Consider the following 23,877-nt stretch of genomic DNA (forward strand, 5'->3'; position numbering starts at 1 on the left):
CCAGATGTATTTCCCACCAACGCAGCCATATACAAACTCTCAGAAGTAATAGCTTCCTAAAACGTGTAATCATCAATAGGTGTAAAAGCTGTTAGTGGCATATTATGCAATTATTTTGCAATATTAACCACAGAAAGAACTACAAGCACAATGTTCAGTCACGTGTTTGTATTATACAAACAATGTTTGATGATGATGAAATTATTGTAGTTAAGCCTCGCCATCTAAGGTGTCTGTATAGAACATCACTCTGCTAGGATGTGATGTAGCATCCATCAGAGGATGCAATTTCCTCCTTGAAGCCAAAGGCAAGATTTCCACTGCTATCAGCGTGGAACAGTTGCACGTTGCAATATTGACTAGTAACACAATGCTAATCAGAAAAAGTCAAGTCTAACTCATTTATTAGTTATGGCATATATTGCAAATAAAAAATCACATTGACCATTCTACTAGACATAGACATATTTGTGTTTTAGGTCCTCTAGATCAATATCTCCAAAGACAAAATTAATGCTCTGCACAGCATGCTCTGCATTAGACGATCCATGAACAGCGTTGCGCAAAATATCTTTTGCAAATTTAGCCCGTAATGAGGTGGGATGAGTTTCTTTTGCTTGTTCTGGATCTGTCGGTCCCATTAATTGCCGCCATTCCTCCACAGCATTTTCTTTGGTGAGAATCATCACCATTGAGGGGCCACTGGAAAAACCAAGGCATTCAAAGATTTATGTTACGCTAACAATCTGATTCTGTAGCTGCTGGTGTTGACATAACTAGCAGGACATTCTGCACAAGATGAGCAAGGCAAGTATCAGAATGCTGCCAATGGTAATATATCAGAGGTATATGTTTATCCTAAAGCAGCACAGTCCATGGTATCCAAATTACGCATGGGATATATATACGTGGGGCAGTTTTCACTCATTTTTGCAGTTATGTACCAGTGATCTACCCATTTCCCATTTGTCTAAAAGCTTTACATGAGATAACTACACTACTACTGATGCTGAAGGTAGATTAACAACCTTCTCTGATCTAACAAAAATAAAACAGGCCATTTTGCAACACGGTTGCACCACAAACATCAGGATGTTGCACAGTGCACGTTCTGAGCACTCTTTTTCTCCATGCAGCAGCTGAAAGGCTCTAGATGAAAAACCTTCTTAAAAACAGGGCGTTTCAATTTCACCAAATTACTATTTGCATGTGTGAAAAATTGTTTTGCAAACTAGATGAAGTTTCATCAGTCACATTATGTACTTCTGCCACTTTAGGTTTAATCCTGCAAGGAACTTTCTTTTTAATCCTGCAAGGAACTGATAGTTCAGGGTTCTTAATGAATTTTAACAGATTTTTTTATCCTAAGACAAGGGTGGGGAACCTTTGGCCCTCCAGATGCTTCTGAACTATAACTCCCAAAGAAGTTTTGTTGAGTCTTTTTGCCAGTTCAGGCTCAGAAGTTTTGTTGAGTCTTTTTGCCAGTTCAGGCTCAGAGGAAATCAGACTTTGTACAGCATCCTGTAAATATCTTTGAATAACTTTCAAACCGGTTTAAATAATAATTCAGTGCTATTACTGCATATAAAATTAGCTTTACAAAATCTGGATGGGTGGATTTTAACTTGGATAAGACTACAACGGAAAAAATGACAAGGTGCAATTTGATACCAGGAAGGGAGTTCCCAGTTAAACTTGGGGATCTGGATCATAGAAAATCCAGAGGATATGCATGTATTTCACCATGAAATACAGGAAGTATTCCTTGCAGGAAGTTAAGGATTTAAAACACACACTAAAACAACAATGCAGGGTTGAGTGTTAAATACAGTATATGACATTGACATCTATGGATCTGTAATATTTGTTCATCCAGGTTTGATATATTTTGTAAATGTTGACTGGAGCATAAAATTAGTGTTATGATGACTGGATGGTTTTTTTGGATACTAAATGCAGTGATTCCCAAACCATTTTATATAGGAATTCAAAACAAGTCATTTCCCTTTGGCCAGGAAGTCTTAGCAGCAAGCTCTTTCCTTTCTATTCCTTATGTTGCTTTGTTTGCCATATTCATTGCCGCCACCTTAGCAAACCCAGCCATGAAGTTCCAGAACACCATTTTGGAGCTGCTGAGGTCCCACCCTCCATGACTGGGAGAAGTTGTGGACCACCGGGATTAAATTTACGGCATGTAATGCCCTAAGAGAGAATACTGTATTATGAAAATGATGTACAGGTGGTACATGACCCCAGTCAAGCTTGCAAAAATTTATCATCTGCCCGATAATAAATGCTGGAAATGTAAAGAAACTGAAGGTACATTCTTTCACCTTTGGTGGACGTGCCCAAGGATTAAGGCTTTCTGGGAAATGATATATAATGAAATGAAAAAGGTATTTAAATACACCTTCCCTAAGAAACCAGAAGCCTTTCTCCTAGGCATGGTCGGCCAATTGGTGTTAAAGAAGGATAGAACTTTCTTTATGTATGCTACAGCAGCAGCAAGAATACTTATTGCAAAGCATTGGAAGACACAAGACCTACCCACTCTGGAAGAATGGCAGATGCAAGTAATGGACTACATGGAAATGGCGGAAATGACTGGCAGAATCCGAGACCAGGGAGAAGAGTTGGTGGAAGAAGATTGGAGGAAATTTAAAATTTATCTACAGAAACATTGTAAAATTTTTGAATGTTGATGACATTGAAATGAACTGAAGGGGTTCTAGCAACAAGGTTAAAAATAAGATTGGATTGATAGATGTGAGGAAGTCAGGAAAATAAGTGAATCAAAGAGGAGAAATCAAAAAGAGGGATTTTTGTGTGTTTTTTTGTGTGCTTTTTTTCTTCTTTCTGCTTTTTTTCTACTTTTTCTATAAGTTAAATGTTTGTATTTTTTGTATTTTGTAACTTTATATTTTTGTGTATGTGTTTTTTCTTTTTTCTGTTTGTTGTTATTCCTAAAATTTAATAAAATATTATTATATATAAAAAAAATGAGGTCCCACCCTCCATCCCTGAATGGTCCAGAAAGAGTCTCCTCCCTAGGTGCAAAAAATACCTAAAACATCCATGACAGTACCAGAAGCCGTCTGCCTGCTTGCTGACTTCCAAGTTAGGCCTGCTATACTTCCTGTGGATTTAATTAAAACAAAAAACAGGCACTTACTCAGTCATATAATTTATAAGCTGATCATAAAAGGGTTTTCCTTCTTGGTTTTTATAAAACTGCGCTGCCAACTCGGAGGAGATGTTTGTTTCTTTCATTTCAGATATGATGAATCCAGCCTGTTTTACTTCTTGTAGAATTTCATCTAAAAGGGAAAAAAGTGTGTTTAGAACTGAGAACTTCAAAAGTGCTTAAACTTTTAAAGACTAGTAAATTATATTCTTACCTTTGTTTATTATTTTAATTATACTAGTTTGGAAACCAACTCCCCCCCTTTTATTTATTAAATTTTATTTTTTAAATTTGTATTCTGCCTTTAATCTGTAGATCTCAGGGCCATTCACAACAAAAAAATACAAGATAAAAACACAAAATGCATAATAAAAACAAGAATAAAAAACCACAAACTAATAAACTCCTCTCCCTGCACCCCCTGCCACAAACACATTTAAAAGGGCATAGAATATTTATCAGCCAAAGGCCTGGTTGAAAAGGAAGGTTTCTGCCGGGCGCTGAAAGGTGTAAAATGAAGGTGCCAGGTGAGCCTCTTTAGAGAGAGCATTCTACAAGGGGGGAGCCACTGCAGAGAAAGCCCTTTCTTGTGTTGCCTCCCTCCAGACTTCTCAAAGAGGAGGCGCACAAAGAAGGGCCTTAGATTATGATGACAGGGTCAGGGTCAGTTCATGCGGAGAGAGACAGTCCTTGAGGTACTGCGGTCCTGAGCCATTTAAGGCTTTATAGTCAAAACCAGCACTTTGAAGGTAATCGGCAGCTAGTCGGACCAGGATCGGTGTAATATGCCCAAACCGTCTTGCCCCATTGAGCAACCTGGCCACCAAATTTTGCACCAACTGAAGTTTCCGGACAGTCTTCAGAAGCAGCCCTACATAAAATGTGTTTGCTGTAATCTACCCTAGAGGTTAGCAGAGCATTGACAATGGAAGTTAGGCTATCCTTGTTCAGATACTTCTTCTTAGGCGATCACTCGTAGCCGAGTAAGATTGTCTTCCATAAACACGGTTTTAAAAGTCAGTCCGTAAGGGATTGTGGAGGCCAATTCTGGATCCACACGTCCTTCCACAGTGGGGACATAGGTTTCTGGGTGGTGGTTGATCATGGTGTGGATTTGCCAAGCATGCCTTCCTCTTAGTGCGTTTCTCCCTTTTGTCCTGAGTTTGAGTGTCTTCAAAGTCCATGAAACCTTTGGCCAAGGCTGTTCTCCAACTGGAGAGCTCACAGGCCAGTGTTTCCCAGTTTATACTACATATTTTTAGTTTGGCCTTGAGAGAGTCTTTGAACCTCTTTTGTTGATCACCAGCATTATGCTTACCATTTTTTAAGTTCAGAATAGAGTAGTTGCTTTGGAAAACGATAATTAGGCATCCGAAGAACATGATCAGTCCATGTCTCATCAACACTGTACACATGATCACAGTGTTTGAAATGACTGGGAGAGACATCAGCATCATGTGGTGGTGGGGGGAGGGTTGAAGGTACTATCCTGCTCCTTCCTGAAATGCCTAAGGCATAGGTAGGCAAACTAAGGCCCGGAGAGCCAGATCCGGGCCAATTGTCTGCTAAATCCGGCCCGCGGATTTGTACATGAGTAGAATTTGTGCTTTTATTTAAAATGCATCTCTGGGTTATTTGTGGGGCACAGGAATTCCTTCATTCCCCCCCCCAAAAAATATAGTCCGCCCCCGCCAGATCTGAGGGACAGTGGACCGGCCCCCTTCTGAAAAAGTCTGCTGACCTCTGGCCTAAGGAATATCTAAGAGTGGGTGTGTGTACTATTCTCTGGCTGTTTACCTTTGTGCTCCTCAAAAGCTGTGGGTTTAATGACAGCAAAAGTGTTTTGCACAGGAAAGAAGAATTCCAGTTCCTTTGCAGCTTGTTCAGAGGTTGTGCTTCCATGCAGCTGATTGATGGGTGCGTTGTCAATCGCGAACTCAGCACGTAAACTAGAGACCACGAAATTGGGAAATTAGATATAGGACACAGAACCTTTATGTTTCCAAGTTAAAAAAGGCAAAGGACCCCTGACAGTTAAGTCCAGTCACGAACGACTCTGGGGTTGCACAGCTCATCTCACTTTACCGGCCGAGGGAGCCGATGTTTGTCCGCAGACAGTTTTTCTGTGTCACGTGGCCAGCATGACTAAGCTGCTTCTGGCGAAACAGAGAAGCGCATGGAAATGCTGTTTACCTTCCCACCAGATCTACTTACCTATTTATCTACTTGCACTTTGACATGCTTTTGAACTGCTAGGTTGGCAAGAGCAGGGACCGAGCAACAGGAGCTCACCCCGTTGCGGGGATTTGAACCGCCGACCTTCTGATCGGCAAGCCCAAGAGGCTCAGTGGTTTAGAACACAGCGCCACCCGCGTCCCATTTCCAAGTTATCCCCCTACAAAAGGATGTAGTTGGGGTTCAGCCTGGGGAAACAGTCCCCCCTCCCCCACGTTACTGACAGGTTAGGGCACAGGAATCTGCGAATCTGCATTATTCAGATATGCAACCTTTTCACCTTTGTCAAATCAGGGCATTGACAAAACAATGCAATCATTTTTATAATATGCTAACCACTAAAATATGGGTTCAATGGCATGGGGGGTGGTGGAATGTAGCAGAAGAAAGCATGCAACACTGTCCAGAGGATGGCACTATTGTCAAACAAATTACAGCATGCCTTTAACTTTACTGTACTTATGCCCTAGGCTACTAGCACAGCCGTCTCTATCAGAATGCAATGTATTTGTATGTGTCTGTGTGTGTTTTTAAATACCTTGTTGGGCTTTGTTCCTTTGCTTCCTCTACTATCTTTGGGCCCAATAAAGCTCTCCATTTCTGTATCGCATTTTCTCGTACCAAAGCAAGTGCCAGAGTTGGTCCGCTGTCCGGGGCAAATACAGCAGGTTTTTAAAAAGACCTGTTACAAACTCATGTTTAGCTCTCTTTTTTGCATTTATAAAACCTTTCACAAATTCCATGTGAATCACTCGTACCAAAGTGATTCTAAGTGCTCTGCTATTAACTGAAATAGCTCAGTCAGGGTTGCCAATAAAGTAAGGAATTTATTAAACAAACTGGACAGAAAAAAGGGGAAAATACGTGGTTAAATGCAGCATCTCCACTAGTTTGAGAAATATGTTATGCACAATATTCATAGCACTTTGAATAAATTTATTCATAAAAAAGTTGGTACGCAGGAGCCTAGGTTATTTTTTTGTGTTTTCTGTTGGTCTGTTTTACTTATGGGACCCGTACAGATAACTTTATCTTAATATAGGACCAAATAGATAGCATTCCCTCCTTGTCTGGAAGTAATCTCAACTTTGCCCAACATTCTCCCCAAAACTGATCATCTGATTGTCCATTTTACCAGAAAACCTGGAACTCTAGTGGTGGTGGCAATCCCATCACTGGGAAGGGCTAACTTAAATCACAGATGCCCCATGAAGTTGAACAGGAGACAATAATATGATTCACTGCTCAGTTTGGGATCCCATGAGGGCAGCTTGAACCAGAGGCTGTGTATGTAATACATTCTGTACCTGCGATTTTGTACTCATTTTATACATCCCTGATTAATATTTGATTCTCACCCTTCCACCAAGTTTCAGAGTTGCGGTGTGTAAAATAAATTTATCTCCCTGCGTTTAAAGCTCTTGCTTCGCAAGCGGCGCACCTGGTCATTTGTTCCAGGAGAGCTGGGAAATAATCCTGACCTTCATGCTCTTTGTAAAACTCACGAGCTTCCTCTTCTGTTAAGACGATTTCTCTTTGCATTGCTATCTGAAAGCCATTCTCCTCAATCCGTTTCAGAATAGAATCTGCATGCAAAAGATGATTAACAGTTAACATATGTAGGCACCCCACCCCACGGTACTCTGTGGATACAGCAAGACTGGGGAGGCGGCTGCTTTCAAAAAGTGGGGGCGTTCTCACCCACCCAACCAGGCCACTGCCATCACATCCATTGGAAATGGCTGCCTCTTAAGTTTTTTGTTAGGCCACGCCCCTCGTGGCAGCCATATTGTGCTATGCAACTTTTAACATCAAAACCCATTGTGTTTTGATGTGTGCTGAGTCCTTACCTATACTCGTATATTTCATCTCATCCATCCACTGTAATTATTAATTTTGCAGATAATACTACCATAACAGGTCTAATTACAGGTGGAGATGAATCAGCGTACAGGGGAGAGGTTCAAAAAGTATCTACATGGTGCTTAGAGAATAACTTGCACCTAAATATTAGCAAGGCAAAGGAGATGGTGTTGGACTTTTGGAGGAAGAGAGGTGAACTGGCACCCTTGTATATCGGGGTGTGGGGTGTGTAGAGAGTCTCTTCCTTTAAATTCCTGGGAGTTCACCTTAGTGAAGACCTCACTTGGAAAAACAATATAACCCAGGTGGTTAGGAAGGCCCAACAGAGACTCCATTTCCTCAGGGTCTTGCGAAAGAACAATGTTAAACAACAATTAATGACCTCCTTCTACCGGTCCACAATAGAAAGTGTCCTCTCATATTGTATCACAGTGTGGTACGTTGGCTTGACAGCCACGGACAGAAAGTCTCTACAGAGGGTGGTGAATACAGCCCATGATATCATGGGCTGTCCCTTGAGTCCGCTAGATGACATTGCAAGGGATCGTTGCCTTAGGAGAGCGAGAAAAATTCTCAGGGATGATTCACACCCCGGCCAGCACCTCTTTAATCTTCTACCCTCGGGCAGGAGATATAGAAGTATAATAATCAGTTGTACCAACAGGCTAAAAACAGTTTCTCTCCATGGGCTGTTGAATGGAAAATAATATAGTGCAATTGACTTTCAGGGTTGGTGTGTTGTGCGACAAGCACACACTGTGCAATGAGACTGAGTGTTTGGGGGGGCAAGGCTCGGTTAATTTCATTGTACACAGGTTGTACATTGACAATTGTTAAGTTGTGGGTGAACATATCAGACGACACAACGATTCTTGTGAACTGAACTGAAGGGTTCAGTCAGCCTGCTTATATAGAGCTCCAGTACAACGTAACTGTAACAATTTTCTAAAACTATCCAATCACTGAACGTCACTTTCGATCCCTTATTTGCATAACTATCTACAGTATCCCCCTGCTGGCCCAGGGTGAGAACTTCAGTACATAACACCAATAAAGGTATTATTATTATTATTATTATTATTATTATTATTATTATTATTATGTATTGTAAGATACTGCCCTGCGCATAGCAGTCCCTGGTACAGAGTCAATGCAAGAATGGCTTCTGCGACCACATTTCTGGACCCAGCAACATGTCAAGAATACGGAGAGAACTGTGCATTGACGTTCACTAACCTCTCCTTTCCCTCAAGAGAGAAGGTCTAATCAAGGCCACTGTTTTTTCAAGAGCTGGGCCTTTCTTCGGCTTGGAAAAATCAGGGAAGAAGAAGGCCAGTTCGCGGCTTGCTTCTTCTACTCTGTCATGAACGTCACATAAATCTGACATAGCCTGGCCTTCCAAGAACCCTTTCAAGCTAATAAAGGGTAAAATGTAACCACTGTTAAACATTTTGCAAAGTACAAAAGGAGCACTTAATGCATCACAATAGCTTTGAGGTGAAATTTATAGACTTGGCTAGTGAAACACTAATCTTGCTGCAAAAGACAGACATAATTCAAAACATAATTTCAGAGGCAAGAGAGAGAGGGACTGGTGTGTACAAGGGCAGATTCTGGTAAACTTTTGTAATATGGCGCCCTGGGTGAGGCCAGAATTTGGTGCTCCCAAATGGATCTTCTCAACTTTGGATCGTCTCAGTTTTGCGTCCCCACAGCGTGGTGTCCTGTGCTTTGTAACTGCCCCGACTGCCCCACATAATTGATCGCAAGGCGCAGTCCACACACCCCATTTGAATGGCAATGCTCATGAACTTTCGGGGGCCCCAACCCCCTCAAATATTTTATTGGGAGGTTGAAGTGACCCCCTAGGAGTTGGTGCCAGTGCCACTGCCCCTACGGGTATACGCCATTGCATATTAAAATGGGTTAAACCAGAACTCAAAAAGAAATTGTGAGTAACCTATAAGGAAAAGGAAATCTGGGAAAGAAACCTGCGGTTCTGCACATGCCCATTCAGAAATTAATTCCAGCTCGTCTTCAAGTTAAGCCAAAAGGTCAGAGTTGAAGGCATGTCAGAGTGAACCCCTCACCACCCCGAAGAATAAAATAACAGTGGCTTTCCAGAGGGGCAGTTGTGCAATTATTTTGCAGCTGCAGCAGATGGCACCTTAGGCCCCAGCCCCTTTATAAAGTCCTAACCATTCATAGACTATAGTCTACTTCCATCCGATGCATGAAATCCTATCCTGAGTTAGAGGTGTATGGGAGGAGATTGCAAACTGTGAGGTTGGAAGGAAATTAGATGCAGCAGTGGCGTAGCGTGGGTTGTCAGCACCCGGGGCAAGGCAAGTAATTTGTGCCCCCTAACCCGTGGATTTGCGCCCCCTAACCCTAACCCCCAGATGTTGTGCCCGGTGCGGCCGGCCCCCCCCCCTGCATCCCCCACGCTACGCTACTGAGATGCAGAGATAATTTCCAAACAGCTGTGATAATATTTGTGATAATATTTTATTCTCTTGTTAATTATGCTGTTTTAAACGTGCATTTTATATTTGACTTCACTTACCAACTGTTTTTGAAATGTTTAAGATTTTTTTTCTTAACTTTGTTTGTGTTAAATATGTATTCTGTAGTTGACCTCCTTGGTTACGTTTTATTTTAGGATAATATTTTAGTTTTCTGTTAATTATGTTGCTTTGACTGTATACTTTGTATCTGACTTTCTTCAGAAATGTTTGATTCTGGATTGTTTTACTGATGCTTTAATATGCTGTTAAAATATAAAGCGGTATAGAAATGAAATTAATAATAAATAAATAAATAATTTGTTGAGTGAAGTAAATCTGAAGACACACTTGAAATACCAGGGTGGATTTGAAAAATCGGGCCCTCCCTTAACGAGGGCATGTGTTGCTGGGAGACCTGGCAACCAAACCCTGTGTTGTGGGTGGGTTTGATTGGATAGCCACCACACCCAATTGGTAGGTCCCTCGAAGCTGGGTACAATATGGCCACTGGGACGCAGTCCAAATGGTTCGAGGGACCTATTTATGCCCATGCACGTGACCCACAGCTTCCTCTTTCGGCGTGTGCATCGGAACACCTGCCCGCCTCTCCCTACTTTTAGGGCTGTGCGCTTGACCTTGCTATGCCTTCGTGTGTCGTCTGTCCTTGGGACAGGGGGCCGGCAGAAATTTCGCCCACTTGGCTGATTGAATGGTACCATTTGTTGTTGTTTTTTAAATGAATATTTATTAGCATTTTCAAAAAAGAACAACACATATAACAAAGACAAAAATAAACAAACAAAAAGAAAAAATACAAAGATCCAAAACTTAAAAATAAAAACAATTAAAAACACCTGAAAGTTCAAATACTTATTTTCTTTTAACTTGTTTCTCAGACCTCCTCACACCTCCCCTTCTTGTATTCCAATTTAAATTATTGGCTCAGCAAATCCTTAATTTACTTCTCCATTTTAACTTAATTTAATTTATTCTAACATGTTGTTATTTTATTTTTCTTCTTTCTTCCATTTCCTCAATTTATATTTACAAACCTTATTTTCCTTTAATTTAGCCATTTAAAAAAAGATCAATTTTAACTTAACCAAATTTACACCTACAATATTTATACCTCATTATTTTTTCTTAAACATTTTAAACGTATTTCCTAAAGTCGACCAAAATTTCCCTTCCACGTCTTTCCATACCAATAACAAAGCAAAGTAAAAATAAAACAAACTTTATTTATATACCCTTTGGATTCCCAGACTCCACCCACCCTTTTGGGTTTCGCCTGCCACGTAGCAAATCGTCACAACTTGTAAGGTTGCGGATAGGCTCTGGTTCAGGTAATAGGGATGGGAGAACGCTTTCGCCATCCCTATGTGACGGGTATTCCGTTAAAGGAATCCAGGGACTCAACTTGGTTTGGTCAACCCCCGAGAGGGGATTGTGCCTGTGCCTGAATTCAGAGGGACATTTGGGTGGCAGAGTTAGTCTGTTCCCGGCTTTCTGCTGTTCCAGGTGTTCACCCTAGGCTGACCTATACTGGTGCCCAGCAACGGTGCAGGGAGCTATTCGAACCAGAGCCTATGCAACCAGTCACTTGCTGTAATCAATAAAGTTGTGGCCTAAATTCTGCCAAAAACCAAACCAAAATTATGAGTCAGGTGTGAATTTATTTAGGGCGGAGGTTTCTGGGTCTGAACATGCCAATATCTATTCTGTACTTGACCTCCTTTGTTACGTTTTATTTTTGAATTTTGAAAGATAATATTTTAGTTTTCTTTTAATTATGTTGCTTCGACTGTATACTCTATATTTGACTTTCTTCAGAAATGTTTGATTCTGGATTGTTTTACTGATGTTTTAATATGCTGTCAAAATATAAAGCGGTATAATAATAATAATAATAATAATAATAATAATAATAATAATAATAATTTTTTATTTATACCCCGCCCTCCCCAGCTAAGGCCAGGCTCAGAGCGGCTTACAAGCAATAATAAAAACAAGTTGAATGATTACAACTTAAAAACAAAATTAAAATACAATATTAAAATAAAATGTAGCCTCAACGCAGGAGGAGAAGGAAAAAAAAAAGAAAGAGAGGGAGGGAGGGAATCAAATTGGCTCCAAGCCAAAGGCCAGGCGGAACAACTCTGTCTTACAGGCCCTGTGGAAAGAAATCAGATCCTGCAGGGCCCTGGTCTCATGAGGCAGAGCGTTCCACCAGGCCGGTATAGAAATGAAATTATAAATAAATAAATAAATAAATAAATAAATAAATAAATAAATAAATAATTGAGTGAAGTAAATCTCATATTGCCTAGCATGAAGACACACTAGAAATACCAGGGCGGATTTGAAAAAATCCTGCACATGGTATCTAATGCACAAGCAATATTACTGTCAATCATGTATTGGGTGGGAGGAATCACATCCACACGCACTCCATGTTGGAATCTACCTGGCTGGTGCTTCACTTGGAGGTTTCCGATACCCTTCTTCTTCTTCTTCTTCCTCCTCCTCCTCCTCTTCTTCCTCCTCCTCCTCTCCCTCTCCCTCCTTCAGTTCTCCAGGAGCCAATTCTTGTAAATAAGGCACAATCTCGTGCGTTTGCTTTCCTTCAGAAACAATCAGCACATGGCATGGTCCAGACAGCATAAACGAAACAAATTCTTCAAAGTCAAGCTGGGGGGGGGGGGAGTATTTTTGTCATTAAGGGTCAGGAAAGAAGACTCACCATCAATTAACTGAGTACTACATTTCTCCCTGTTATTACCGAGATACAAGGTGCCTGTAACAACATATTGTTATATTCATTAGGTAATCTAGCAATAGGGACGCGGGTGGTGCTGTGGGTTAAACCACAGAGCCTAGGACTTGCCTATCAGAAGGTCGGCGGTTCGCATCCCCGCGACGGGGTGAGCTCCCGTTGCTTCGTCCCTGCTCCTGCCAACCTAGCACTTTGAAAGCACATCAAAGTGCAAGTAGATAAATAGGTACTGCTCTGGCGGGAAGGTAAACGGCGTTTCTGTGCGCTGCTCTGGTTCGCCGGAAGCGGGTTAGTCGTGCTGACCACATGACCCGGAAGCTGTCTGCGGACAAACGCCGGCTCTCTCGGCCAATAAAGCGAGATGAACACTGAAACTCCAGAGTCGGTAATGACTGGACCTAATGATCAGGGGTCCCTTTACCCCTTTAATCTACCAATGCTACTGAGATCCTAAAATATTTCAAATATAGAAGTTTACGTTCTATCCAGAAGCAGTTCCATGGTGGGCTGCTGCATTTCATCTGACCTCTGGCTGGCTGCATCGGGGCTGCTCACTGAGGACCAGGCAACGTGGAGAATGATGCTCAGCAAATGCACTGGCAGAGACAATCCAGTATTCCTGCTAGTGCATTTGTCTTTCGTTTTTTAAAAAATACTTTTACCTCAAATTTCCTACACTATTTCTAAAATTACAAGCGTTCTTAAAATCCTGCCAATGTATTAACCCGTTTACGATACTTTTTGAAGTACATGGCAAACATTTCCCTTTCTTTTTTAAATTTCTTGTCATCTTCATTTCTGAGCTTTCCAGTTAGTTTTGCCATCTCAGCATAGTCTATTAACTTGGTTTGCCAGTCTGCTTTGGTCGTGACTGCTTCCTCTTTCCACCTTTGAGCTAACAGCATCTGAGCAGCCATCGCAGCATACATAAACCATTTTATCTGTTCTTTTGGAATCTCCGCTCCCAGAATACCTAATAAAAAGGCTTCTGGTTTTTTAATAAAGGTTACTCTATTTTTTCCCATTTCATTATAAATAATTTCCCAAAATGATTTATGCCCTATGAGGAACGGCTAAGGGAGCTGGGCATGTTTAGCCTGGAAAGAGGAGGTTAAGGGGTGATATGATAGCCATGTTCAAATATATAAAAGGATGTCACATAGAGGAGGGAGAAAGGTTGTTTTCTGCTGCTCCAGAGAAGCGGACACGGAGCAATGGATCCAAACTACAAGAAAGAAGATTCCACCTAAACATGAGGAAGAACTTCCTGACAGTAAGAGCTGTTCGACAGTGGAATTTGCTGCCAAGGAGTGTGGTGGAGTCTCCTCCTTTGGAGGTCTTTAAGCAGAGGCTTGACAACCATATGTCAGGAGTGCTCTGATGGTGTTTCCTGCTTGGCAGGGGATTGGGCTTGATGGCCCTTGTGGTCTCTTCCAACTCTATGATTCTATGAAAAGCCTCCTGCTAGTGCATTTGCACCATGCGGACCTTGGTGCAACCTTGCACCTCTGCCTCCCAGTAATCAGGAGTGATGTGACCAACTGGAAGCTAACTGGTGGGAATTCCATTGCTGTTAACCAGTATGGGGACCTGAAATGGTGGAAAGAGGGATGAGGCACAGCAAGGCCAGCATTGGTTTTCTGTGAGTTAAAATAGTAACTAGATTATTTCCCCACAGTTATGCTCACATGCAATTCATGTAATCAATCATTTCGATTATCTACATCAATGGCTATGTTCTCCCACATTTATCTGTTCTTCTTACCTCTTCTGATTTGTCTTGATAAAAATCCCTAACTTGCTCATCCGTTAATGTCCTCAGGGCTTCTGCAAGAATGTTAAAGCCTGCTTCTGTAATCTTCAGTTATCGGATCACATTTCAGAAGAAAAAGGTTGGGTTATTAGACTGTGTTTAAGCAGTGCAACCAATCAAAGAACTTTTAACTGATCAGTTATCTGATCTGAACAAAGGAACAAATGAAAATTCAAAAAATTCATGTATCGCCATAATCTTAATGTAAAAACTAAACAAACAGGGAGGTGCAACATACAATTTAATGTGACCAATCATTTTTAGGATGGAAAGCCATCTTTGATACCCCCTTTTCATTCTCTTTTACAGCAGACCAGCATGCCCACAAAATTGCCTGATCATCTAAGCATTGTTAGAAGATTAAAAGGTAAAGGTAAAGGGACCCCTGACCATTAGGTCCAGTCGCGACCGACTCTGGGGTTGCGGTGCTCATCTCGCTTTATTGGCCGAGGGAGCCGGTGTTTGTCTGCAGACAGTTTTTCCAGGTCATGTGGCCAGCATGACTAAGCCGCTTCTGGCAAACCAGAGCAGCGCACGGAAACGCCGTTTACCTTCCCGCCGGAGCGGTACCTATTTATCTACTTGCACTTTGAGGTGCTTTCGAACTGCTAGGTTGGCAGGAGCAGGGACCGAGCAACGGGAGCTCACCCCGTTGCGGGGATTCGAACCAGTGACCTTCTGATCAGCAAGCTCTAGGCTCTGTGGTTTAACCCACAGCGTCCCTTGTTAGAAGATTAGGACTGAGCTATTGGTTAAATGTACAGATAGGATTCTGCTGAAAAGCTTGTATCCAGTAATTTGATTTTGCACAAAAGTATTTAACCGTTCCTGAAATATTATATATAAAGCAGTGACCCATTGCAAGTACAATGTTCTTAATTCATGCAAGCAAGGCTTGTGAATGTCTTCACCATGAAATTAATATGTTGTGGAAAACGCAGGTCATACTGCCTTTAAGTTTTGAGCCTGTTAAAAAAGTTCTCAGTTGCTACAGCCACTGTTGCTTAGTAACGTAGAGGAGGGGAAATAAGCATCTAATGCCAGAGTAGATAGGTTTTAGCACGGTGCTTGATGAAGTGGTATATCGGGGTAATTGGCACAATGACTGTGTGCACATTACTGGTCTAAAATGCAGTTGCTTTTCTCAATTCAGATCTAAGCTGTTTTGTGGGACAGCACATCAAAATGCAGAATTTCATAATAAATGCTAGAACAGGTACAGGATATATATGGCTTGTGTATATGGCTTATGGCTAACGGCTTTCCAAACCAGTGGTAGGACCACATTGGAAGCAGAGCAAATATGGAGAGTGTAAGCGGCCAAACAAAAATTGTTCCACAAAGCTCTCTGGCTTTTCAAGGGAGCAGTATCCATGCTACAGATTACACAGAAATACAGATTAGCACAGCATTTAATACATCACTGTGCAAGTATTTACAGCCCACCAAAATGGTTTCAGCCCCCTTGCCATGCAAGACAGCTTACTAAGCTTCTTTATGGCCTTCCTGAAGCTGGAAAAAAACAGGATAATGTGTCAAACACATGGCTCTTGGTCTGTTTTCCTATGGAAGTTTTGCGCATCTGGCTTAGCAAATTCCTGCCACCCTAGTTTTCAAATGAATCAGTATTGTTTCATATTTTTCGGTAAAAAGGTTTCTTTACCGTTTGTTTAATTTCTTCAACTTTTCCTGCTTCAACTGCATCAGGTTTTATGATCACAACAGTGTATTTTTCCTCCTCTAAAAGACAAGCAAGACTGTATATAAAATTCACCATATTGGAACAAGACTACGTAATAAGTAACTTCCTATGTCCAATGTTCTTTTACAGATACATGCCTGTGATGCTTTAACAAGCACTAACATCTATGCCTCCCCTGTGTGGGATCCATTTACAGTGGTATCTCAGTTTTCAAATGTAACCTGTTCTGGAAGACCGTTCGACTTCCGAAAAGTCCGAAAACTGAGGCACAAAGGGCGGTCTGCCAATTCAACAGAGAAAACTATAAAAAACAACAGATACACGCAAGCAGAAGCCGTTTGACTTCCAAGGCGTGTTCCAAGGCAAACTTCAGGGTTTTCGGTGTTTGAAAACTGAAACGTTTGGCAATGGAGACATCCAAAAATCGAGGTGCCACTGTATTTAAATGCAAATCCTTACAGGCATCTGACCATCAAAAAGAGCACCACATCACAATTTCATATTTGTGTCTTCAGGAAGGAGATTCCAAATGACATTATCATACAGGTAGCTAAGTATGAGAAATGTGATCAGGACAAACAAAACTATGTTTAAAAGACACTGGTAGTATAGCTGACTGAAAATCAGTTCCAGTAAGTCCACCTTATCCAATTTGTATTTTTCTAGCAACAAAAAACCTCCCTCTAAGTTTGTCTAGTTAGTAGAACAGAAGACTAAAAATTGGTCCTGATAAAACCCATGCCTATTTGTACCCCCAGCAGTGTGAAACATTTGCCTCTTTTGTCTGCATTCTTACCCAAGATTAGTAAAAAGAAAATGACAAATGGTGTTTTTTTCAGATATCAGAAAATTTGGTCTGAAATGTTGACAGATTGGCATTTGTTAATACTCTGGGCATTATAAAAACCACTAGAATGGGAAACTCTTCCTTAAATTTGCTTTAAGTAGTTGCAGGTGCAGACATTTTCCTTTCAAAAATCTTGCTGCTTCATTCAGATACCAATTCCAGCCTTCATGTCTTGCCCACTCCACGGGTCACTCTACCCTGTTGTATGCAGGCCTGCAATGGCCATAATGTGGTGCTGGCCTTGCAGTCCGCAGCGGAGAGTGTGGCCGGGCAGTGGCACTCCCCTGACCCTCTGGCTGGTTGCGTTGTTGCTTATAAGGAGGAAGAAAGGGAGGAGGTGGCAGTGAAGAGGCTGGCACACTACCCACCTGAGTGTTTGCACTGCGCCAACCTCACCGCTGCCTTTCCCCTCCACCTCTAGCGCCTGATAAGCAGCATGACTGACCAGAGGTTGAGTGAGTCACAGTTCTATGGCCCCCGAGGCAGAGTGGTGGGAAAGAGCGTGCTTAACTCCTCCCCATTGGAGCTGTGGGGGTCTCTGTCTCCTGTTAAGACATTCCTACCCACAAACGGTTAACGGACGACAACAACGATCACACCACTGATTTGCTACCTATCTAAAAAAAATTTAGAAATCTATCAGGAAAACTTGCCGACAGCTTCTTCTTCTACAAGTTCTTCATCGGATTCTTTCTCCTCCACAAACAGAAGTTCTGGCAACTGAAAATGTTTTCACTGTTACATGACGGTCATACTGGCTTTTCGAAATAATATTTGGTAAGGATGCAATCGTGAGACAGTTCTTTCAAAAGTTTCCAAATGGTATAGAAATGAAACATCAACAATATAGATTCTTCATAGGCAGATGGATGGATGAATGGAAAGAAAGCATCAATGGACAGATACCATCAGCTGCAAGGTAAGGCAGCTTTGATTGGATAAAAGCCAGTGATGGGGAGGAGAGCACTGGTTCAGGATTGCAGTTTGGAGGGAAGGGGATAATCTCCCCTGCTGTGGTGTTTCTTCAATATACCACCCCCACCCCACTATTAGTAGTTTTAGGGGGTGTCTTCTGGAGGGGCTGAAAAGGCTACTCTCCCACGCTCCCTATTATGCCATCCTGACAGAATTCAGGGCCTCCCACGGCAGCTGTTACCTTGCCTGCTTTCTTACTTACAACTTTCCAGAGTGTGGCCCTGCCTTCCGGCTCCTTAGTCTCAGGATTCCCCCTTGTAGAACTCAGGAGAGGGAAGATGGTGACAAAACTGGAATAAATTGGCTCTGCCTGTCATTGGCTCTCTGGCGCCATCTGCTTCCCTGCCATTGGGCTGCCTGCCTTCCCATGCCACCAATCCCAAGGGGTTCCAGCCATCCCTGCCTATAACCACTCACAGGCAGTAAGTCCCACTGAATTCGGTGAGGTGTGATTTGGAGTAGATTTGTTTATGACTGCAGCACTCGGAACAAATAGGGACTTCTGTGCTTAAAATGGCAAGGTGGTGCAGATGTTTCTGAGATTACATTCCATTGAACATGGTAAGACTCTGTTGCAAAGGGTGGGTGTCATAGAGCTGCAAAGGCACCCTCTTGACACGGGCACTGCTGCAGCTTACCTGGGTGGGAGGTCCAGGCTGTGTGATGCACCAGTGGGAGTGCTGGACTGGCCCTGCCAGTGCATCTGTGCAACCCCAAATTTGCTACAACCAGTGGCGTAGAGTGGGGGGTGCAGGCCGGCCGCACCGGGCGCAACATCTGGGGAGGGCGCGCTCGCACTCGCAGCTCTCTGCCCCTACTAAAATCCACGGGCTAGGGGGCGCAAATTACTTGCCTTGCCCCGGGTGCTGACAACCCACGCTACGCCACTGGCTACAACCCTGCCCCACAACAAGACCCATTCAAGTAAGCAGCAGCAACTGCACATTCAAACGTGTCCAATGGTGCCTGAGTCCATTTACGTTTCCTGGAATTATTCTGATTAACTTCAGCCTCCACCTGATATTGTCGTGTGCAAGTGCCATAGATCATAAGCCATTGTAGATCATCACCCACCTAGTTTACCCCTCACAAGACTCTGGGAACTCTTCCCTCTGGGAAGAGTTGCACTTCCCAGTTAGCCTTAAGAAACTGCAGTGCCCATAATTCTTTGATGGTGCGGGAAATGTGCTTTGATGGTGTGAGGCAGCCATAGACACCATGAATGGGCACTCCTAGCAAATTGCACCTTTAGGATTGGAGTTAATTTTCAAAGCTCTCTGCATCATTTCCAAAGTAGTTTGCAACAGAGAAATGGTCCGACGGGGGAAATAAATCAATAAGTATGTAGGGTGAACATATACTCAGGGTAGCACTTTCAAACCAATGAAAACAGGAATGTGTACAAAGAATAAACATCATCTCAGCAATAAAGCAGAACACAGAGCATTAGAAAGTGAAGGCAACCGTACTTCTTAATAAAATATGCCAATACTGAGTCAAGGCCGAGTTACCTCTGGTCTTTCTGCTTCTCCTGCTACAATTCTTCTCTCTCGTTCTACTATCTCTATGACTTTTCTACACAGAAGAGGTCCATTTGCGCCTCTCACAATATCTACCATCTTGCCATCCTGCAAATAATTTTAGCCCAAATAAAACAGTGTTCAGCAATATCTCATAGTTTTGTTTTGTATATTTTAATTGGTTTCTAACAACAAATATTTTCCAGGTGCAAACCTTTCATTTTATGTGCTTTATTCGCTTCCAGCAACCTGAAAGCCTATGGATGCAATCCTATCAGGGGTATCCAAGGCGAGTCACACTCAAACCTAAATAAATTTAGTCCATTTATTTCAGTGGGTCTATTCTGAGTATGACTAACTCTGGTTATCACCCTAAACGTATTTATCTTTGCTTAAAAATTATATTTTATATCCTACCTTTTTGGGACTAGCCACCCAAGTCTGCTCAAAATATCACAAACACACCATAAACACAATGATCTAAAATAATTATAATTAACAAAAAACAGCAGCATTGATCATTATCTTTCAAATGTGTGTTATACTCACTTGCCTGTGAGTCTCATTGAACTTATTTCTGAGGAGACCTGCACAAGATGGCACTATAAGACCGCAGTCCTATGTTCACCTACTTTGGAGTAAGTCCCAATGACCTCAGTGTGACTTACTTCTGAGTAAAAATGCATAGGATTGCACCAAAGGTTAGTTAAGCTCCAGCTGAGCCTATTGGAATCAATGTAAAAAGTTACCATGATTTGCCATTATGATTTCCATGGGAACTCAGCTCAACTAGCATAGCATGAATCTTTATAATTAATACATTATAAGTAATTGTTTATTCCATTTGCATAAACAAACTGGAGGGGGGGTCAGTGGTGTGGGAACACTGGGAGTCTTAGCTGTGGAAGGCGATGGAAGAAAATTGAGAAGTCCCTCAGCCCTCATGATCACAACATTGTGACACCAATTCCCAGCTCTGCATCACCACACAGTTCCAAAAGATGGCAGGGACTATTTCAGGGCTTATCCACACTCTTTGCCCCACTCTTTTCAGGCACAGGTTCATGATTAAACGCTCTGTGCCGAGCATTTTAACCCCCCCCCTTTTGGAGCTTTCCCTGCAAAAACCCAGTCTTTAGTGCTCAATGGGTGCAAACGTTAATTCAGGTTTTCCATGGACTGGAGTTTGCTCCGATTGAGCTTAAAGGAGTGGGTTTTTGCGGTGAAAACTCCAGGGCAAAAAAAAAGGGGGGGAGGCGGTTTGATGTGGAACTTTAAAGAATGGAGGAAAGGTTATTGTGGTTCAGCCTTCGATGAAGCATTCCCCTTTCTCCTATCACAGAGGGAAATGCTTCATGTGGCACCTGCTGGTATACCCAGGTGATTCATGCATGCCTCTTAGTTTCAGTTGTTTCTTAAGTTCTTGTATTATTTTTGTATTAAAATGTTTGTTTGTTTGTTTGTTTGTTTAAAAATCTGCTGCTCCAAACAATTGGAGGCACTTGCTTCAAATGATCAAAATATTTCGTTTGATTTATGTGATCAATTAAATTTCTACACCACTGAACCTTTACTGGTTTCTTATCTGACAAATGCTTTGTTTAGGACTGTTCAGAGGATGTTGGAGATAACACTGATGTCTACAGACTAAGCTTGAGATTCTCAATGGCAATGGTTCAAATAATAAGCCATTCTACATCATAGTTCTGACGCCCCCTGCGTTGACCCATGGATCTGTCCCCAGTGCCACCAAACCGGCCGTACTCCCCTAAATCCGCCCCTGGCCTGAGCATATTGGCATATAGAATACTCTGCATATGTGTGACCTGGGGTATTCTGAATCCCTTGATGTTTTGTGACCTAGCAGAAAGATGTGCTGATACGCTGATCTCTATGTGTGGCACATCTATCACCCATCTCCAACTACCCTTCTGAGAAAAACCCCACCCCACCCTCCCACTATATACAGTGGTACCTCAGGTTACATACGCTTCAGGTTACATACGCTTCAGGTTACAGACTCTGCTAACTCAGAAATCGTGCTTCAGGTTAAGAACTTTGCTTCAGGATAAGAACAGAAATCGTGCTCCGGCAGCGCGGCAGCAGCGGGAGGCCCCATTAGCTAAAGTGGTGCTTCAGGTTAAGAACAGTTTCAGGTTAAGAACGGACCTCCGGAACGAATCAAGTACTTAACCCGAGGTACCACTGTATAAGGGTCTGGTGACTTCTGTTTCAGTGTATCTGAAGAAGTGTGCATGCACACGAAAGCTTATACCCAGAACAAACTTAGTTGGTCTCTAAGGTGCTACTGGACAATTTTTTAATTTTGACATCTATCACTAGTTTGTTGTCAGTTGTTCCGACTCCATAGTCAACTATTTCATATAAATCCATACTACAATGATACGCCTCTTTTCAATCTGAAGAATTAACTGAGAATTAGTCACCAGCAAAAAAAACAACTAAAGTCATTCACCATGTACTTACCACACAGAAGATAAAAGCGGGTTCACATTTATCTTTAAAGGGCAGCAGACTTGGAATGCTGCTAGCCTCCGCCTTAAATGAAGGACAGATACATAACCTACATTATTATTTTTCAAAACACCTGCAAGGCAAGCTATACTATAGCAATTCCCATATACAGTGATACCTGGGGCTACAAACACCTTGGGTTACGAACACTTCGGGTTACAGACTCCACTAACCAGGAAGTAGTACCTCGGGTTAAGAACTTTAACTCAGGATGATAACAGCAATTGCATGCCGGCAGCGTGGCTACGGTGGGACGCCCCATTAGCTAAAGTGGTACCTCAGGTTAAGAACGGTTTTGGGTTAAGAACGGACCTCCAGAATGAATTAAGTTCGTAACCAGAGGTACCACTGTAGATTCTCTGTAGAGTACTACTGGCTGGCTCACTGAGAATTTTGATTTGTAGTCTGCTGATAGCTTCTTGCCTTGTTTCCAGTTTAGATCCAATTCACAACAAATGTTTGCATGACTTCACCGTTAATGCAACCATAGATGGTGCTACTGAAAAATGCAAATGTAAGGAAATAAATAGCATTCTTCTAGCCAAAGGTAAGCACTCTGAAATCCCATTAGTTTTAAAGGGAAAGAAAGAGTTAAGCACATGCTTGCTTAATATTTCACTGAAATCAATGGGACATTAAAATGTGTAAAGCTCTGCACACATTACCAGGTTAAAAGACAGCTTGGTCATTCTTTTCCCCAGTTCAGATCAAAGTGGGTTTCAGGTAAAAACCTCAAAACCTGTTATTTAATAAGAAATGCCATGATAGATGTGGATTGTGGTGTACAGCACTTCCCAAACCAGCAGTGGGAGCAGTATTTCAACATTTTGGAAAATCCAGAATCTTTAACATTGGTCTATTGGTCTTTAGGGATGTGAACAGTGAAGATCTGTTAAACAATATTTTGTGTTCTAAAATTTGAGGGCAGAATACCCTCTCCTTCTGAAAGTTACGTATTCCCAAGGCTTGATTTTTATTTTTTGCAATACTATTTGTAGATGAACTACATCTGCGCCAATTCTTGTATTTTTAGCTTAAAGGTGGCTAAAAGGTAAAGGTACCCCTGACCGTTAGGTTCAGTCGCGGACAACTCTGAGGTTGTGCGCTCATCTTGCTCTATAGGCTGGGGGAGCCAACGTTTGTCCGCAGACAGTTTTTCCGGGTCATGTGGCCAGCATGACTAAGCCGCTTCTGGCAAACCAGAGCAGCACACAGAAACGCCATTTACCTTCCCGCCGGAGTGGTACCTATTTATCTTCTTGCAGTTTGATGTGCTTTTGAACTGCTAGGTGGGCAGGAGCTGGGACCAAGCAACGGGAGCTCACCCCATCACGGGGATTCGAACTGCCGACCTTCCAATCAGCAAGCCCTAGGCTCTATGGTTTAGACCACAGCGCCACCCGCTAGGATTCATATATTATAATTCTGTTACTCCTCCCCTCTTACGTAACTATGCAGTAGCTTTTCATATGTGATAGTGTTGCCATATTTCAAACAGTGAAAATTCGGGCAGAAAGGTAGTTGTTGAGCTTTTTTTGGCAAATTTGCAAAAAAAAAAAAAAAGGAAGAGGTTTGGGGGCTATTTTTCAGGATAATTGCCAAAAATGACACTGCCGACATGGGTTGCCATATGTCTGAATTTTCCTGGACATTTTTTTACTGGGGAGGGGGCAATTTCCGCCCAGACACTGCTTCCAACTGCAGTATTCTGGATGTGTCCAGGAAATTCCGAATGTATGGCAACCTTGATATATGACTACAGGATTTCTCCAGCAGCTGAAATCAGTCGACCTAGCAATAAAATAATGACAGTGTACAGTGGTACCTCGGGTTACATATGCTTCAGGTTACATACACTTCAGGTTACAGACTCCGCTAACCCAGAAATAGTACTTCAGGTTAAGAACTTTGCTTCAGGAT

The 23,877-nt window shown here is 42.2% G+C and overlaps 1 protein-coding gene across 5 annotated transcripts in view; it reads right to left on the bottom strand.

Annotated features, from left to right (window-relative positions):
- Positions 1-387: 387 nt before the first annotated feature.
- Positions 388-23,877, bottom strand: part of NME8 (NME/NM23 family member 8) — a 28,715-nt gene continuing 5,225 nt past the window's right edge. For 3 of the 5 annotated variants that reach the window (XM_081931113.1, XM_081931111.1, XM_081931112.1), the window contains 12 exons: positions 21,910-21,981; positions 19,414-19,530; positions 17,581-17,647; positions 16,042-16,118; positions 14,331-14,423; positions 12,257-12,480; positions 8,519-8,697; positions 6,861-7,005; positions 5,958-6,065; positions 4,982-5,133; positions 3,173-3,317; positions 388-702 (listed from right to left, as the gene is read on the bottom strand). In XM_081931113.1, coding sequence (XP_081787239.1) covers positions 453-702; positions 3,173-3,317; positions 4,982-5,133; positions 5,958-6,065; positions 6,861-7,005; positions 8,519-8,697; positions 12,257-12,480; positions 14,331-14,423; positions 16,042-16,118; positions 17,581-17,647; positions 19,414-19,530; positions 21,910-21,981 — 1,629 coding nt within the window. In that variant the 3' untranslated portion in view covers positions 388-452. The remainder of the gene's footprint in view (positions 703-3,172; positions 3,318-4,981; positions 5,134-5,957; positions 6,066-6,860; positions 7,006-8,518; positions 8,698-12,256; positions 12,481-14,330; positions 14,424-16,041; positions 16,119-17,580; positions 17,648-19,413; positions 19,531-21,909; positions 21,982-23,877) is intronic. The other 2 variants (XM_081931114.1, XM_081931115.1) reach the window with 2 other exon arrangements.

This window comes from Podarcis melisellensis, assembly GCF_964234715.1.
Source record: "Podarcis melisellensis genome assembly, chromosome: 12".
NCBI classification, from domain to species: Eukaryota; Metazoa; Chordata; class Lepidosauria; order Squamata; family Lacertidae; genus Podarcis; species Podarcis melisellensis.